This window comes from Lucilia sericata, unplaced genomic scaffold (assembly GCF_015586225.1).
Source record: "Lucilia sericata isolate MDLA Ls3-8-SP2 unplaced genomic scaffold, ASM1558622v1 Contig001395F_arrow, whole genome shotgun sequence".
Lineage (NCBI taxonomy): Eukaryota > Metazoa > Arthropoda > Insecta > Diptera > Calliphoridae > Lucilia > Lucilia sericata.
The window spans coordinates 13441-33660 of record NW_023995334.1 but is presented as its reverse complement, the minus strand read 5'-3'; the positions used below and the strand labels follow the sequence as shown (position 1 = coordinate 33660).

General features: G+C 26.2%; 1 protein-coding gene across 2 annotated transcripts in view; it reads right to left on the bottom strand.

Annotated features, from left to right (window-relative positions):
* Window positions 1-13845, bottom strand: part of LOC119611240 (headcase protein-like) — a 93988-nt gene extending 80143 nt beyond the window's left edge. Inside the window, exons 1-2 of one of the 2 annotated variants that reach the window (XM_037966755.1) lie at window positions 12987-13845; window positions 7637-10084 (exon numbers count right to left, since the gene is read on the bottom strand). In XM_037966755.1, coding sequence (XP_037822683.1) covers window positions 7637-9336 — 1700 coding nt within the window. In that variant the 5' untranslated portion in view covers window positions 9337-10084; window positions 12987-13845. Of the gene's footprint in view, window positions 1-7632; window positions 10085-12986 lie in introns of those variants that run through there. The other variant, XM_037966756.1, reaches the window with a different exon arrangement.
* Between the last annotated feature and the right edge of the window lie 6375 nt (window positions 13846-20220).

The following is a 20220-nucleotide window of genomic DNA, read 5'->3' as shown; positions in this document are numbered from 1 at the left end:
TGCTACTAAAAGTAGGCAGCATGTTTTATTTACATTTAACGCCTAAAAGTATGCAAATTTTCTTAATAATAAACAAAATTAACTCTATGTACTTTAACATTATATTAAAGCTATATTTATTGAAAAAAAATCTTCTCCATAGAGTTACAAAGTTTCATTATTGTGGAGTTTTGTAGTAACCGGAAATCAAATAATGACAAACTGAAAAAAACGTTAACACTCCCACATCTTGTTGTAAAAAGATACATTTGCAAAGAAAACATAAAATAACAGAGACATTTGTTTGAAAAAAATACTTTAAAATCTCTAGCTTGTCATAACAATTTCTGGTGCAATGTTTAAAATTTCCAAGAGATGTCAAAATTTATATTTCTTTTTCTTTTTTGCGCTGCTACTTCGGGAAAAACTGTTAAAAATAAGCAGACAGACTTAAACTTTATTTCCTTTTCAAGTTGTTGTTTTTTTTTTTCAATACTCAATTTTATATAAAGATTTTTATTATTTTTTTTTTTTTGACATGCTTTACTGACTTGATTTGAAAATCATGTTCATGGGTAAAAGAAGGCAAAAAAACAGAGTTTTTTTAAACAAAACGGCAACCAGTAATAGCTGGCAAGCAGTTCATATCGAAAAAAGATGAAAAAAGAACAACAATCCGCCTTATTTTATTTCTTTATTTATTTTTACTACAACACACAAGATGCATTTGCAGCTGCATACAACAAATCATATTTTTACTTTAATCGACATTATCGACATGCATGTTGTCGGCATTAAATAGCAGAGCAAGAGCGAGCGAACTTACATACATATTTATTGGTTGAGGGAAGTAATGTGTATACAACCCAACCAAGTACATACTTTAATCGTATGAGTTCCAATAACCAAAAATCAAATATGAACTTAAAAAATAAACATCTAAAGTTGGCTAAAAGAGCTTGAAGTCATAGAAATTTACAGTGAAGTAACATTAGAGTTTTCCTCCTGGAATATCTTTTCATTAGCATATAAACCTTATATAGTTCGATATAATGCTAGAGACCTTTTCAAGTTCTTTCTAGCCAAACTTCACTGTTTTAAGAAAAAGAAAACTTCAACTAAAGTGTGTATAAATTCAATACAAAAAACAAATCTCCTGCTTTTCCTCACAAGTTATTTTTTTTTTTCTCAAAGTTCACTATATACACACACGCCAACATCATGTCAAATTGTTTTCATAGGACCGACAGACAGACAGACAAGGATCTTAGGGTTATATACATTTACTCATACATTACCAGACTTACAATATATTGATTGTATTTGCTTTAAGTAGTAGTTTTTTTTTTCTCGTATGTGGCATGTAGTTTGTTTAAAAGGTTTGATTTATAATGTTAAGAAATAGAAATGGAAATTTTGAATAAAAATCCATATTAAAAATGCATTTTTCTTTATTTAATATAATAAAAAAAAGTTTTGCATTGAAATATCATTTTAAATGACAGTTGTATATGTTTGACAAGTTAAGTCATAATATAAGTATGTATTTGAATGAATAAAACACAACAAAGAAATTGCTAAAGAAACTGATTGTTGCAATAGATAAAGAAAAGTCTCTGTAATGGAAGAGAAAATGTTAAGGAAAGTGTAAATTAAGAGAAAAAGTTAAAGTTAGACTTTAAATAATTTATATAGTACGCGCCTAAAAGAATGCTAACTTTTTTCTCTAAGAATATTCTTGAAAGAAAATAATTTCAGATTTTAAAAGCATAACATTATGCTAATATAGGTTAATGTGGTAAGTATAACATATCAGGGAGGGATCCAAGATATACATATACTGGTCCGAGTTTATATTACTAATACCGGTTAAAAGTTCTTTAGTTCTTCAGCGTAGGTTACTGAGATACTTAATGAACTGCACAGAAGTAGTCTAAGGATTCTTATAGTGAGTTTAATAGGGCCCTTATGTCCTTACTATAGAACGATCTCCCCCCCGGGGGCATGTTACCTTGAGTTTAATAGGGCCCTTATGTCCTTACTATAGAACGATCTCCCCCCCGGGGGCATGTTACCTTGAAGAAAGATCCCATCTTGATGTAATTGGAATGCCAGGGAAAAGAGGTGCTACCAGTACCTCTGATCTGCCGGGATCGTTCCCACGACAATTGGATCTCCGCTCCGAAACGACCCGATTCTAAATCGGCTAAAGATTGTCAACTCAACAACAGCTGTATCAACCGGAAGTTTTTTCCCCAGGGAAGAACATCCAGTTACAGCCAACCTGTTACAACAACAACATCTGCCGGGATTATAAATCGGTGATGATCAAATGTATCGTCGGTCTTTCCTTGGAATAATTTGACATGGGGTCGAACCAAAAAACCACATAATCTGGTACCACGGGAACCGCTAAACCGCAGGGCAGAGTTTCGGACTATGTGTTTGTTGACGGTTAAAAGACTGATGAGCGGGAAAGTCTATAAAGCACTTCGACATCTATAGAATGATCTCAAATAGATCAACCAGTATTGGAACAGTAGAACGTATTTCAAGGAGTCTTTAAGGCCTTATGGCCAAGGTTATAAGCGATCTTAACCAAGATACTTAATAGACTAATTAGAAGTTGTCTAAGAGCTTGTATAGAAGCTGTAATGAGACCTTATGTCATTACTATAGAATGTAACTAATCCTTCTAAACCTTATCTAACACAGCAGGACCCAACAATTCCAACTTTCTTACAAATTCTGAGAATATTCTTGAAAAAATAAACATTTAAATGCAACATGCCTAAAAGTATGCTAATACTTCACAAAGTTAATGAAAATACTGGAAAACAAAATCAAAAAGTTTAGCAAGCCTAAAAATATGCAAATTTTTAAAAATGTTAAACAAAATTCTGGGAATATTCGCGATTATTAGCAAATTTGTAATAAGATTTGGCAGACTTTAAATGCAACAAATAAAATATTGTCAAAACCCTTATAAAACAATTGCGAAACTCATTACTAAATAAAAAAAGTAAAAATTAAAATAAAAACAAAAAATAACGTAATTGTAAATAACAATAACAAAAATTAAACGATAAAAAAAGTAAAGTATAAATAAAATTAAGTACAATTCTTTGTTGATTTTGCAAAAAAAAAAAATCAGCAAAAAAATAAAGCGATAATAGGTATTTATTGTATATTTTGTTAAAAAAAATCTACATTTTGTTGTTATTTTCATGTTCAAGGTCATTACTTGGTTGTTGTTATTGTTTATTATTACCACCAAAAGTAAAAAACAACAACAAAAACATATGTATGTGTTTAAATTGTTTTGTAAATATTGCTTTAACAGCAAAAAAAATTACAAAAAAGTAAAATGAAAAATAAATAAAATACAGCAAAAGAAAACTCCTTAAAATTTAAAAAAAAAATGATTAATCAATATTACAATAAAATAAAATTTATTTGCAACATTTGTTGCTTAATTTCCATTAATAATTTTTTTTCTAATTAAAAATTCTCAACAAGTTTTTTTTTCCAAAATGTCTGGCATTTTTCTATAGATAATTTTTTTTTAAATATTTCATTTTTTTAATATTCTGTCTATATTGAAATTGAAAATGTATATAAATCTTTTAAAAGCTATTAATAAATTGTGTTGTTGTTGTTATTATTGCTGTTGTCTTTTTTTTATAATTTGATTGTTAATGCAATTTATTGTATATAAATATTGTTGTTGTTTTTTTTTCTTGCTTCTTACTTTGTAGTCTTGCCATGACGCATTTTTTCTTATCTGCTTTTTGTATATTTAAAAGTCTTTACAGCAAATAATGAAAATGAAAAAAAAATGCTTTCACTTTCATTTTTTTATAATTTAAATCGTAGCAAAAATACAATTAAATAAATAAAAAAATAAAAATTCATTATCAATTTGAGTTTTATATGCATGAGTTTTATACTACAATTTAAATAATTTGCAGATAGATACTTTTTTTTACACAATTTACACAATTTTTTTTCGTGTTGGGTTTTAATACCCTACTTTCCAAGTCGAACATTTTCGAACCAATTTTTATTCTTCACATCATAAAATCCTGAAATAATTCTTTAAGCCTTTTAAAAAATTTTTTCTCCAAATTGTAAAATTAAGGGTTTTACTCGAAATTAAACAAATTATACTTTCGAAAAGATTTAAATTTTGGAAAATTTTTGAAAATTTACTTTCAAACTTAAATATTTTAAAATTAAAATTAGTTTGAAATGAATTTTGTTATAAAAATATTTCACTTTTGTAACATTTTGTCAAGTTCGAATTTTGTTCGAAAAATTTCGAACATTCCAAAACTGCTACTTTTCATTCAAATTTAATTGTAAACTAATAAAATATTAAAAATATTTTTAAATTAATCAAAAAAATTTGAAACCCCTTAAGAAAATGTTAAGTTTTTCACAAAATTTGTTTTTTAAATTTCAAAATTTGTGATTTTTTAAAAAAATGTTATTTTCCCCTTAAAATTTTTTGTATAAAATCAATTTAAATAGTTATAAATGATAAGTAATATAAAAAGAACCCATTTTTGAATAATTTTACTAAGTTCGAATTTTGTTCGAAAATTTTCGAACATTTCAAAACTAGTACTTTTCATTCAAATTTAATTGTAAACTAATAAAATATTAAAAATATATCGAAATTAATCATAAAATTTTGAAAACCCCTTAAGAAAATGTAAAGTTTTTCAAAAAGTTTGATTTTGAAATTTCAAAACTTGTGATATTTTAAAGAATTTTTATTTTCGGCTTTAAATTTTTTGCATTAAAACTATTTTAAATTGTTATAAATGATAACTAATATAAAAATAAACCATTTTTTAATAATTTTACTAAGTTCGAATTTTGTTCGAAAATTTTCGAACATTCCAAAACTTAAACTTTTCACCCAAATTTAATTGTAAACTAATAAAATATTAAAAATATATCGAAATTAATCATAAAATTTTGAAAAACCCTTAAGAAAATGTAAAATTTTTCAAAAAATTTGATTTTGAAATTTCATAATTTTTGATTTTGTAAAGAATTTTTATTTTCTGCTTAAAATTTTTTGTATGAAAACAATTTTAAATTGTTATAAAAGATAACTAATATAAAAATAATCTATTTTTGATTGATTTAAAGAAGTTCGAATTTTGTTCGAAAATTTTCGAACTTTTAAAATTCAATATTTTTCCATAAAATTTAATTGTAAACTAATAAAATATTAAAAATATATCAAAATTAATCATAAAATTTTGAAAAACCCTTAAGAAAATGTAAAATTTTTGATTTTGTAAAGAATTTTTATTTTCTGCTTAAAATTTTTTGTATGAAAACAATTTTAAATTGTTATAAATGATAACTAATATAAAAATAAACAATTTTTTAATAATTTTACTAAGTTCGAATTTTGTTCGAAAATTTTCGAACATTCCAAAACTTAAACTTTTCACCCAAATTTAATTGTAAACTAATAAAATATTAAAAATATATCGAAATTAATCATAAAATTTTAAAAAACCCTTAAGAATATATAAAGATTTCCAAAAAAATTGATTTTGAAATTTCAAAATTTTTGATTTTGTAAAGAATTTTTATTTTCCCCTTAAAATTTTTTGTATGAAAAAAATTTTATATTGTTATAAATAACATCCAATATAAAAATAATCCATTTTTGATTAATTTAAAAAAGTTCGAATTTTGTTCGAAAATTTTCGAACTTTAAAAATTCAACATTTTTCCATAAAATTTAATTGTAAACTAATAAAATATTGAAAATATATCGAAATTATTCATAAAATTTGGAAACCCCTTAAGAAAATGTCAAGTTTTTCAATAAGTTTCGAAATTTTCAAAGTTGTGTTTTTTTATGAATGTTTCATCTTGATGCGATGCAAAGCCTTATGTGTAATGACCCATGCAGGTACCCATGCCAGAGGGGCTCATGACAAGCACATACTAAGAACTACCCTTCCCACTACTGGTACGGTTTGTTTTTCCTCGATTGGGCGGCTACCAGTCCTCATACCTGTCAAAAGATTTCTACTCATTATTTCGAAGAGTATCTTTTTGACAGTACAGTCCAGTTCGTTCAGGATATTTAGATCCCTAAGCTTCCAAACGGTCTGTCTATTTCCATATTGAGCTACTTGGTGTTCTGCAAGTACATCATATGCAGAACTACATCGTTCAATGTCCCAATGTTCGATAAAAAAAAACCCTGCCCAGCGTATTCGGTAAGAGGCCTAACAATCTCCGGAGAACCTACCCCCGCGGCGATAGGCTGTGGTGAGTAGAGTGCTACTGCAACCCAGCGAAGACACCGTTCATCATTACCCAATGTTTAAAAATCCCTTATTGACATATAGGGTATTTGCAAAATCCGCTGGTATGTAGCTGTTTTAATATTTTTTGAAAATTTTTGTTTATTTACTTTTTTTTCATTTAATGTGAGTTGATGACGTTATTTATTTATATTTGTTGCATTAAAAATTTTATTAAAAAAACAGAAATACTCGTGTGCTTGTGCTATTTTTTTTTTTTTCGAATAATTTCCTTAGCTAACAACAAAATGTGTTTTCAATGTCAAGGTTAGATTTAATGTTCCTTAACAATTTACGTTTTTTTTTTTTTTGAAGTTTTAAAATACTGTCGTCAAAGACAGGGACCTGTATGAATAAGATAAGAATATGTGTCTGTAACACCTCCTACTATAAACGTTAAATGTTTTTTGAGTTTTTTTTTTTTTTTTAATTTGCATATAAAATGAGCTAACAGAAAACTGTGTGTCTAGAGTAATTTCCATTTTCTTGGGCTTAATTGTTTTTCGTTTTTTTTTTAAGAGCCCAAGAGTTTATTTTTAAGTGTTTTTTTTTCAATTTTTGCATAAATTATGAATTTAAAATTAATATTTTTTAAAATAAATAAATATTTTGATGATTTCATTAAATGAAATGTTTATTGATAAACAGCATATGTGTTATTGTTTTCATTTTTGAAATATTTTTATTAAGTGAAATATTTTTTTTAAGAAATAAAGAAGCAAAAATTAAAAGCTAAATTTATTTAAAAAGTTTTTTTATATAAAACCAGTTATTACATTTAAAAAAAAAAATCTGTATATTTTATTGTAATTTTATGTCATAAACAGCCTTGAGAAATTGGGCTTTTTTTTAGTTATTAATATTTGCAAAATTATAAAACAGCTGCTGTGTTTGTTATTGTTGTCAAAAATTAAACAAAAACCTTAACGTTTTAATATTATTTAAAAATATATATACTGATTAAAAATTCTAAATTATAATAAAATAACAAAAACATTTAAATTAAAATATTTTTTTTTTAATTTAAGCTTAGACTTTAGCTTTTGTTATTTAAAATAAATTATTTTGTTTTTTTTTATAATTTTCAAAATTAAATGCATTTGTTATAAAAATGTTTTATTTATTTTTTTAGTTATCTAAATAAATTTAAAACTTTTCGTAAAAAAAGGAAGTGGAAACGCATTTAATTTGCATAAGAATGACAAATCAACAACGCTTCAGTGAAAATGAGGGTTTTAATTAAATTATATTTAAACTTAAAAAAATTATTTAAAATTGTTAAAAACTAAAAAAAAAAAATGGAAAACACTTACCGTACTCTCTCTGAATAGATTTCAACTTCTTTAACTTTTTGCTGTAACAATAATTGTTGCTGTTCGAATGCAGTTAATGGATGTTGTTTTAAGGCAACAACACCATTACCGTTTGATAAAAGATTAACACATTGCTGTTGTTGTTGTTGCTGCTGTTGCTGTTGTTGTTGCTTAATTAATAAAGCTGCTGAAGCATTTGTAATTATTGCATTACTATTGAGATTATTGCCATTAGTTGTTGCTGTAGTAGTAGTAGCAGTAGTAGTATTGTTGTTGTTGTTGTTGCTAGTATTGCACAACAAACCAGACGATTGTAGACCATTTAAAATGTTTTTAGTCAAAGAAACTGCATTAACAGAAGATTGTTGCAAAAGATTTGCGTGCAATTGTAGAGCAGGCAATTGTTGTTGCTGCTGTTGCTGTATTCCAGTTAAACCATTTTGATTAGCATGATAGAAACCATTTAGATTGAGACTTTGTAAAGTGTTATTTAAAGGAGTTTGAGCAGTAGATAGATCACCAGAGGAGAAAGAAATGGCTGAGGGAGAAGTAGAGCCACTATGATTGGAACCCGAAGAAATGCTATTAGTGCGTGGGCGTAAATCCAAACCCAAAATATTATTTTGACCATTTAATAGGTTATTGAGAGAAGTAACCACATTGGGTGGTAATTCTGCTACTGTAGCATTTTGATTAAGATTTTGTGATATTTGCTGAGAAGAACCATTTTGGTGTAGACCCGAGCCTATAACACCCACATTATTATGATTGTTAGAGTTGCTGTTGTTGTTGGTAGTTTCAAGAGTTTTGCTAATTTGCAAAGGTTCTGGTGTGGAATTGCTAGAGCCATTCATTTGCTGAACATTTTGACCATTTGCATGACCATTTGTTGCCTGCAAAGGAGTATGAGCTTTAGTATTCTGCTGCTGCTGTTGTTGTTGTTGCTGCTGCTGCTGTTGCTGACGATTGCGTTTGTTTTTCTTTTTCTTTTTATCCTCATCTTCCTGATTGTTGGTGGTGGCATTGTTACTGCCATTCATGATTCTTTGACCATTTACAAATTGTCCCGCTTTGGGGGCTACCCATTCTAAATCTTTGCGTAAATGTCCTCGGCTGCATTTACAACCGCACACTTTATATACCAAATCATAGCCCTTCTTAGTCCATAAATTCTGAGCCTTTTGACGATCCGACCAAGAGCGTGCCCGTCCCCCCATTGTCTTGAGAGTTTGAAGTATGGTTTGTTCCCAAGACTCGAAACATTCTCGATGCATATATTGACCCACATTACAGTTCTCATTGTTACATATAACCTTAATGCATTCCGTTAAATCGTCCAAATTAATCAAGTCCGTTTTGAAACAATCACCATTGGGATAACAACAACGCACAAATTGATCTCCTCCGGATGTTTTATTATGATTCGGAGTTAAAGTGTTATTGTTATTGTTGTTGTTACTATTGCTATTGATAGTCGTTTGCATGGGCGACATAGTGAAGCTGTTGCTATTATTCGAACTATTTGTTTCTGAATCCGTTATGGTGAAAAACTGATGATTGTTATTGGAGGAATTAGTAACAAATGTTGCTAAAGTATTGCTTTGCAATTGTTGCTGCTGTTGTTGAAGTTGTTGGTTAGTCTGTGTTTGATTGACAATTGTTGTAGTATTATGATTGCGACGTGGCGCCATAAGTAGCATTTAATAGTTTGGTTTTTCTTGGCTTTAAAATATATTCAAATTTCCAGCCGTTTTTTGGGAAATTTTTAATAAAATTTTTTTTAAGAGCTTTTTATTTAGGAATTTATTTTTCAATCCTTTAAATTTAAAACATTTTCTTTTTGTTGTTTGGAAATTGTTAAGCTTTTTTGTATTTTTTTTAATTTCAACTTTAAGTTATTGAAATTTCAAGTTTTTATTGTTGTTTTAAGGAAAAAAATGTTTCATTTTACATTTTCGTTTTGGTTTTTTTATAGAAAATTAAGAAAATTTCATTTGCTTTTGTTATAAATTGTAGAAAATTTTAGTTTCACTCTATTAGCTTTATACATTGAGCTATAGTTTTCTATTTTGTTGCTGTTGTATTTAAAAAGATTTTTAATTTTTTTTTTTTTTTTTTTTGTTTATTTAGATGAATTTTTAACAGTTTTTTTTAATTCGTATTTGCAAAAATTATGTTTTCGCACATTTGTTAAATGGTTTTTACTTCAAAGTAAAAAAATTTTAGTTTTCAGTTGATAAATGTTCGAAATTTAGTTTTTTTAACAAAAACTTTTAATAAAATTTCTTATTTTTTTAAATGTTATTATTGTTGGTTTTTCGTTTTTTTTTTGTTTAATCCGTTAATTTTTATATTTCAATAGTTTAATTTTCGTTTTTTTTTTTTTTTTTCTTTTTTTGTAAAAAATTTATATTTTTGTTGGAGTTTCAGTTATAATAGTCTTGATATCTGGTTTTTCAAAGAAAATAGAAGAAAATATTAATTTTAAAAATTAGTATTAGGTAATTTAATTGAAAATTATTGTAAAATTGTTTTTGGATACTTTTGTCTTTTCTTTTTTCAAAAACTATTTAAAAAGTTTTAAAAAATTAACTTTAAATAACTAAATTATAAACAAAAGAAACACTTGGTAGCCTGGGCGATTAAGAAAGTTCTTTGGTAAATCTATAAAATATTGGAATCTTTTGTTTTTAAAAATCTATTTAAAGGAATCAAAAATAAATTCAAAAATTTCCCTAATTTACTGGGAAAAAAGTTAAATTCCGAAATCTTTCAAAATTAATAAATTTTTTTGATAAAATCTTTTCAATTTTTACAATAATCTAAATAAACTATTGAGATTTCTAGGCAAATCCAGAAGAATGTTTTATATTTAATAGTTTATAGTTTCTTTAAAAAATTATCAACATTTTGAAAATTTTGTTTCAAAATCTTTGAAATTGAAAACTTTTTTTTACAATTTAGTTTTTAAAAGAAATATAAACAGAAGTTTAAGGCATTTTTATAAAATTTATTTCCATAACATTTAAATATTATCAAAATTATAATTTTTATTAAAAAAAAATTTTAGAAAATTAAAAACTAAAAACTTTTTTATGAAAGCAATTTTAAATCTTTAATGTTTGTAGACAAAAACTTTGAAAATTTCGAAATTCATTGTTTTTCAATTGAAATTTCTTTAAATTTTATCTAAAATTTCTATTATGAAAAGTTTTAAAACAAAATTGTTTAAATTTCTATAGAAAATAATAAAGAATTTTGAAAATGAAATCTACATATTTTAAAATTTATTTTATAATTTAGAAACATTTCTAAATCAGAAATCAACTTATTATTGTAACTTTTATAAATATTTTTGTAATTTCTCAATGTTCAAAATATGTTATAAAATTAAATTTCGATATCTTTTACTAAATTATTTATTTTTAATTAAAAATATAGGACTAGTTAGGTATTTAATAAAAATTATACAAAATTAAAAGTTCTAGATGAATAATTTATAAATTTTTACTTAATTTCTTTAAAAATAAGAACTTTTTGATTCATCAGAGAGAAATGAGAATAGATTTCATTAGAATTTTAAAACATTTCTTATTTTACATGATTTGTCAAAATTTCCAAGTACTTATGAAAGAATTCATAAAAAAAAAATATTGAAAAACGTAATAAAATTGACTCATTAACATTTTAGAACAAAATTAAAGTTCTAGGGATATGAAACAGATTGCATAGATCGACAAAATTAAAAACACTCAAACTATAGTATTCTTTTCTAAAAGAACGAAACGAAACACTAAAACTGATATTTAGCTCAGAATCTTTTACTTCCAATAAGATTTTCAAGACAATTAAAGTAGATATAAGTACCTATAAACTTTGAAAACCCCGAGTTTTAGTCCATATTTGAGCACAAATTCACTTTTAATTATAAAATTTATTATTATATCTTCAAGTCCTAACTACTGACTTCAAAATAAGGTTTTAATCTCTGCTATAACTTGTTTTAACTTAAAGTTATCTTAATTTAAAGTTTGACTATAACTGTGAATTCAAAATTATCATATTAAAACTTCTTTTAAGGCAAAAACTTCAGGGGGGAAATATCTCAGCAAATGGAAGAGATATCTAAACTATTTAAATACTTTTAATTATATATAGCAAACTTAAGATTAGGATTAGATACAACATAGGTTAAACTTTTATTTTGAAACCAATAGAGAGCACCTTTAGAAGACACAAAAATTTTTATAAATAATTGTGAAATAACGACTCAATTATAGCAAAAATTGCTTTGTTTTTCAAATTTTAGGCTAAAATTTATTAAAAACCTGAGGTGTTCTGAGATATCAGATTCTGATTTTGGATTCGAATATGAAACAGCTCAAAATTCTTTAAAAATGTAAAGCCTAAGTTTTCTAGTGTTTTATTTTATAAAAAATATAGATTCTCCAGCTGATTCAGTAACTACCGGGGAGCGAAATTAATTTTAAAACAAAGTAAATTCCATAAAAATTCTAAAAAACAAATTTTCTGTCCATGATACTAAATCAGGAGTTAAAAATTGTATAAATAATATATGAATATAGTAAAAATCGTTTTGTTTTTGAAATTTTTGTCTAAAATTTATCGAAAACCTGAGGTGTTTAGAGATATCAGAATCTAAGTTTGGATTCGAATTGTAGAACAGCTCAAATTCTTTAGAAAAGTAAACTTGAACTTTGGTCTTAGTTTTCTAGTGTTCTAGGTTATAGAAAATATAGATTCACCAGCTGATTCAGTAACTACCTATCTGCCAGCGAAATTTAGTTTAAAATACTGTTTTAAAAATACTTAAAAAACAAAGAAAATTTCATATATATTCTCAAGTTACAGAATCCAATAAATTTGGAAAAATTTATAAATAGAAAACAAGAAAATTTTGCACTTTTCAAGATTTCCTTTTATAAATTCACATTTTTTATAAAAAACTAAATGTTAACCATTGATAAACTTGATGTTGCTAAAAAATTTCAAAATGTTTCCCTAATTAAAAAAAGAACACTGTCAAAAAAGTAAATGAAAAAAAAAAAAAACAATTAAAATATTTTACAATATCCTCTACCTATTACACGGCACTTAATTGTAAAACAAATTTTCAGCAATAGATTTAATAAATTTTTTCTTATGCCTGTTTATAAAGTTTTAATAAAAAAAGATGATATTTTTTAATAAATTTTAACAACAAAAAAACTATAAATTTTATACTCATTCGATTTTCTTTAATATTTTTCAATTCTTGTTCTCAATGACTGCATCCAAAAACAATTTTAAAATTTTCTTTTTTTTTCACATTTATTTCTCAATTATTTACTTTGCTGTTATTTAATGTGTTTGTTGCTGGTGTTGTTGTTGTTGTTGTTGGTATGATTATTATTGCTTTTGCTCAGTCTCTGTCATAAATTTACAGTTATTTTGAGTGTATTTGTGTTTGCTGTTGTATTCTATTCTGTTGTTTGTATAATTGTTTTTGTAGACGTTGTTTTTTTTTTTTTTGTATTATTAATAATTCTGCTTCTTGCTTTTTGCTAGAGAAGACAAAATTAAACTTGTTCAATTATTTTGTTTGTTTTTGAATTATTTCTTCTTCTTTTTCTTTAGAATTTGTTTAAAATTTTTGCACAATTTGTTTATGTTATGAAAATTTTAGTAATTTATAAAAGTTTGTTTTTATTTTAGATTATAAAAAAAGTAAAATTGTTTTTGTAATTTTCTTTAAATGAAAACAATTTTTGTTGTTGTTTTAGTTAAAGTTAAAAACACTTGTGATTTTTTTCTTTAAGAACTTGTATTTTTATTAGAAAACTGTATAAAAAAACAGTAATTGTTGATTTATTATGTTTTTTTTTTGTAGTTGTTGTTTTCTTTACTATAAAAATTTCTATAATTTTCTAGTCGGAAATTCTTGTTCTTTTCTTATTATGTATTTTTTGCACTTCACTTCAAGAGGAGTAGTGTTGTAGAACAAAAAAAAATACACTTTTTTTGTTTTTGTTTCTTTTATTTTTTTTGTAACGTGTTCCGAACTCTCACATTCAACACAACCTGTTCAGCAGAAAGCGAAATTCATACTAAAAATTTCACACACGAAAAATATTGAATGAAGTAAAAATATTGAATGTAAACATTTTCAACATGATGAGATTGTTGTAGCAGCGAAGTCGACGCAAAAGTTCTTCATACAGAAACAGGCGCACACCACACACAACTAGCGTAACGTAAACATTTCAAATGGGATTGAATGGGAAATTATTACATGTCTGAAGGTATGAAGAAACGACGGCAGCAGCAAATGCTCACAGTTGTTGACTGTTTCCCTTCAAACATGTGTATTGCGCCGGTCTTTTAAAACGAACTTGTTTGGCATATACTAACGTACAAACCGGCACACGTACAAACATATTTGCTGTAAGAAAAGTAAACAAAAAAATAAACAAACAAAGCTCGCTCTCTCTCTCTCACTCACTCAAACTCTTTTAGTACGGGTTTTTTTATTAATGTGTTAGCTGTTGTTGTTTTAGTGGGAAAATTTTCTCTGCCTGTGGTACGCACTGTGGGTTCTTAACTCACTCTACTTTTCTTATTGGTTTGTTAAGTTCTAGTTCGTTTGGGTTTTCAATACCTTTTCTAGCAGCATTTTAGGGGTGTTAGTTGTTATTTTTCGATGACTCACCCTTAAATATTTCAAGTTTAAGTTTAGGAAATTATAGATTTTTAGTAGCGTTTCGTGTAGTTCAAGGTTTCTTATTGGAGTTTGGGTTTGAGGGTGATTTTTTTTCCTCGCATCACATTTCTTATTGTATTTCGCTGTCGTTATGAATTTTTGGCGCTAAATTCATTTTTCTTCTAATTTTTTTTTTACGTTAAGTAGTTGGAAAAACTTTCTTTTTTTCTCTGCTGATATTTTCCAACTGGCGGGGTTTAGCAAATCCCTTGATTATATGGCGTTTTCAGTCACAGTTTGACTGTGTTAGCGCATGGATTTGCGCTGGTAAAAATTGGGAAAACATTTATTGAAAAGAAAATTGTAGTTTACTGTTTTCCGTGGTTGGCTAAAAAGAACGTAAATTCTTAGGAACAATCTAAAAAATTTTATAATTCTAATAAAAAATCGAAAAAATCCACTTAAACTTTTCCAAAATATTGAACTAAATCTAACCTCAGGGTCATAGTTTAAAAGTCCGGTTTTTCTCTATATTTGATACAAAATACCAGCGAGAAGTCCCCTTTATTTGTAATGACTTTTTACGGCGTCTTAAAGTGCGATATATTGCCTTTGAAAACAATGGTTCAACATCGGCTATATCATATTCCTTCTTAGAGATAACTTAATTTAAAGTTTTAAACAGCAAACAATTGTTTTGTCACCTTATTTACGACAAAAATTAAAACGGACGATATCAGCAAATAAAAAAGAATTCAAAAAATATGTTTGCAAACAATTTGCCGTAAATTAAAGGCGAAAAATTTAATATTTTTAATTTATAGTTGATTCAAACTTTAGGTTAAGATAACTCAAAAAAGGAACCAGTTATAACAGAGGTTAAAACTTTATTTTGAATCTATTAAATCGAACCTTCAGATGGAAAAATAAAAACAAAGGTGATTTAGCAAAAATGACAAAAAATGTGGCTTTTAAAACTTTATTATCGAAGACATGAGGAAAACCTAATATGACAGGGCAGATTTTGAAATCAGATTCTTAACCATCTAGAAAATAATACATGGGAAAATAAATTCTATTGATTTTCTAATTTAAAAACAAATTTAAATCAATTTTAGAGCTAAAGAGAAAACAAATTATTAAAAAAGCTCCACAATATAGAATTTTGGTCATATTTAATCTATATATTCTTAAGTTCCTATATCAAAATGGTTGTACACAATTTCTGATTACATATTTAGTAAAAATAGGAGTTACAAAGTATCTCGGGAGTATTTTTTTTATTATTTTTTATTATTTGAAATTTTGATTTTGTGAAAATTTTATGCAATTTATTTAGGTAGAATCAAAAGTAATCTTTTAAAGTAGTCATATTATTCGATTACTTTTAATTACTTGTTAATAATTTCGAGCATTCCCGAGTATTTATAGATTATAACATCACAAATATGGCCAATAACGGTTTTTTTCAAAGTTTAGGAAACGTTATCTCGTAAACCTGATGTGATGTAAAAATCCTGAGGCTGAATCCATTAGAAAATATATACTTAGACCTATGGGTTTGGACTTTTCTAAACATTTTGTGGGACCAATGTCGATTAACCATTCCTCAATTGCGAAAATGACAATAAATACCACACTCGTACTAATAAACCTCGTTGAAAAATGTGCCGATATTTGTCAAAAGCTATATAAATGGTAGTCTATCATACATTTTCAGCAATGTGATTTTCAACAGCTCAAAATAATTAAATTGCATTTTCAATTAACTTTAAAATATTATGTATAGCATTTCAAAAAAAAAAATAAATAAAATAATAATTTGATAAAATTGTATGCAAAATATTTAAATAGAGTAATCAAAGTAATAGAGATCAAGAGTAATCCTTTAATAAAATCGTATTACTTGATTACTTCTGATTATTTGTCAATAAGTTCTAGTATTCCCCATTATTTTTAGATTCCTTGAAATAATAATCAATTACTTAAGCATTTAAAAAATAATAATAATCTAATTAGTAATTATTATGATTAAAAAAAACTGTCGACTTTTATAATGACAGCAACAAATTCTTTTAAATTCCCATCAATTTCTTTTCTGAACTCAATAAATCTTTAAACAATAAACATTTTTATTATCACCTACAAATTATTTTGAGTATAAGCTATATAAAGTTAGATCACTTTCGTTAGAAAACTTATAAAATATATGCTTTCAAATCCAAAAATTAATATTCTTTACCTTAAATCGTTAACAAAAAAATAATTGGCAATTGCAAAATGAATTTTAATTTGAAACACTAACAAAAATTCATTGATTTTTGTATTTTCAAATATTTAAATGATGTTTAATATATTCTGTGATTTAATTGGCGTTGGACTCTATTATTTTTATAATTTGTGGCAATAACTACCATAAGTTATTTAAAAGTTGTATTTGAAATTATAACAACAAAAAGTAAAATTATTGTATACGTGATTAAATACATGTATTCCTCGAATTCTTTATCTACTTAGTGTTAATAGTGGGTGACGAAATTTTAAAGTTTTAACTTTGTTTTTGTTTTTTTTTTTGCAAATATTATAAAAGAACTTTTCAGTTAATTTTAAGATAAAAATAATACATATTGTATTAAGGTAAAACTTAAACAAAAATTGATCAAATTAAAATTTTCTTAAAATTGTATTACATATTTTTAATAAAAATAAATAATTTAATATGAATTTTTTTATTATTATTAAAGGTCTATTATTACTATTAAAGGTCGAACTCCTAATGAAATTTTTTTAAAGGTTTCTTGAATATCCATACAATTTTGTTTGGTAATTTAAAATATAAATTTTGGCACATAAACTTCAACGGAAGATATCCCAGTAGAGATATCTAATTCCTAATTTGAAGTTGTTTTTAGTTTAGGTTAAGACATCTCAAAAAAATTTCAGTTCGAAATATAAATTTCATCAAAATTGGAATCATTTATTATCTTCTTCTCATTACTTATTTCAAATTAAACAATCAGAAATAAGTATTTCTAGTAGAATTGTATATTTGTAATACATTCTATTCTATTAAAAATGTGTCCTTATAGGTATTATATTTTTTCTCTGAAGTTTCGTTTAAATCCGTTGAACACTTACTCGCGGATTTATAAAGATATCAATTGTTTCTTTTAGATTTATTACGCACATTTTGTATACAAAATTCCTACAATAAACCATCAACAACTTTATTAGGCTTTTATGAATTATGGGGGTTAATAATTCACTAGGATTTCATGCAAATTTCACAATATTCTATAATTTGACTTTAATGTGAAGATTTTATTGGAGAGATTTTTTTAATTTTACCAAAACTTCGGTTATACATATGTTTCCCATTATCTGGACTATAATATTCTGTAAAGGATTTGTATAAAATATTAGAATATTATCTGAATATTCCAAAAATAGTTTTCTTCAAAATTAAAATCGCTGGTAACGCAAATCTTATTTAACTTCTATAAATCACATGGATCTCTTCTAAAAATTTTAAAATTTGTTGAAAACATTATTTAAAAATTTAAAACTTTAGTTTTGAAAGTGTTATCTGAAAAGGTTAAAACTTTTAAATGATATATATGTATATCTCGAAGAAGGATGAAGATCCATACATATGTATAACATACATAGGTTAACATTTTCTTTTAAAGTTGACACTTTTAGATGATATAACCGATTTTATAAATAAAGGTATATTTGTTATAACGTCACAAATATGACAAAAAAACGGTATTTTTTTCAAGCTTAAGAAAATCCTGATGTGATGTAGAAATCCTGAGGACAGATTCGAACTGAATCTAATAGAAAACGTATACTAGGGTCTGTAGGGTTCAAGTTTTTTCAAAAATATGTTGGACCAATGTCGGTTAACATTTACTCATAATCACTTACAAAAATGACAAATAAATACGACAAAATCTATTTGATGTCCCACTCGTACCAATAAACCTGCCGATATTTGACAAAACTACATCCATTTTCAACAATGTGATTTTCAACAGCTCAAAATTTAATTACATTTCCAATTAACTTTAAAATATTGCGTATCGGATTTCTCAAACAAAAAATAGCTGTCTGCATAATTAACATTTGCAATTAATAAACCTGCCACTAATAAACATTAAACACCTTTAATTAATTATTTTTTTTTTATAAAATAATACAAATCGCAGACAAATTTTATTTTCACACTAATCCACACAAAAATTGTCAATTAAACCAATAACCCACAAAACAAATATATAAATACGGCGGCCAGCAAACATTTGAAATCATACTGCCTAGAAAAAATTAAAAAAAAAAAAAAAAAAAAAAAAAAAAAAAAAACTTAATAAAGATAACAATGTGATAAACTAAATATACCCACACTAAAGCTACACACAACCCACAACTAACCTAATCAAACTAACTCCCTCTCTAACGCAACATAAACACACAAACAAAATGTGCTGCAAATTTTCATGAACGCAACTAGGAGAAGAAATTAAATGGCAAAAACTTATATCAATTCACTTTCATTCTTGTATGATACAACTTGTACGATTTCCCCTGCAACCTGAACGGTATGAATAAAACAGAAGCAGCAGCTAAATTCTGTCGCAGCTGTATAGACGTTGAACATGTTCGTTTAAAGCTAATAAGAAAAAAATACTATCAAACCTAACAAGCAACCGAGTTCTGCTTACAGAGAAGAAGATAACGAAAGCAGCAGAATTTAATAATAATAATGGAAGAAAAAAGCACGAATAAACTAAACAAAACGCAGCCGGCAAAATAAACAAACAAATAAATACAAATAAAAAGCCGGCCGTTTGATTTCAATGGAAGTCGTGTACAAACACTTCGCACATGCTGTGTGCAGAGAGCGAGAAAACGTTAGTGTGTGTGTTTGTTTTTGCAAAAAAGCACATTGTTTTGCTTGATGTTCTTGTTCTGTACAAATGAACGAAAGAGCTTGAAAATAGAATAGGCAACAAAATAGAAGCAGCCCCGCATTGCCGGTAGCTTCTGTAAACTTTCTGCACTTTCCTTTTAGCAGTAATTTTTCTGTGTTTCTTCTTTCTTGTGAAATTCTGCTCGATGAGTGTCTGTATGAATAAATGTTTAAATGTGCGGTTGTGTGTTTGTGCAATAGGTACAGTGCAGTGTTGCATGTTTTCGCATCTTTCTTTTTCATGGTCCGCACTTCAATGCAAAAAAAGTGCATGTAATCTTTTATTTCTTCTTTCTTTGCTGCATGTATTTTGTTGCATGTTCTTTTTCGTTGCATGCACCACACAATATTTCGTAATGCAATTTGCAAATAAAAGTGAAATAAATACACATCCAAAAGTAAATGCAGTTCTTTTTAGCTTAATTTTCCTTGTATATATTTATCATTTATTGCTTATTTCCCTGTTTTCTTATCTGCTGTTCGGTGTTGGCAACAACATCTTTCTATTCTATGGTTATTTTATATTCTTTATTCTCTAGAATTACTATTTTAAGAGTTTCACTTTCATGTTATCTCTAAAGAATTCCAAAGATAGAAGTTTCTAGGGTCAAGGAGAATAGGTACAAAATATCGAATTTCCTTTGTAACATCTGGGATTAAGGGTTTAAATTCTATATCGGTTTACGATTTTACCTAGTCCCTATATAACAGTGAAACCCTGGAATGAAGCAAACGAGCATGGAAAATTCGGTATTTTAGTACTTTTTACGACATTTTCGGAACTTTATCTAACTTATGTTCCACATAATAGTCAATAGACCAGTTTGTAGTCTAATCTTGTCTAGTGTATATTCTAGTCTATAGTCAAGTTTGCAATCTAGTCTATAATTTAGACGATAGTCTAGTCAATAG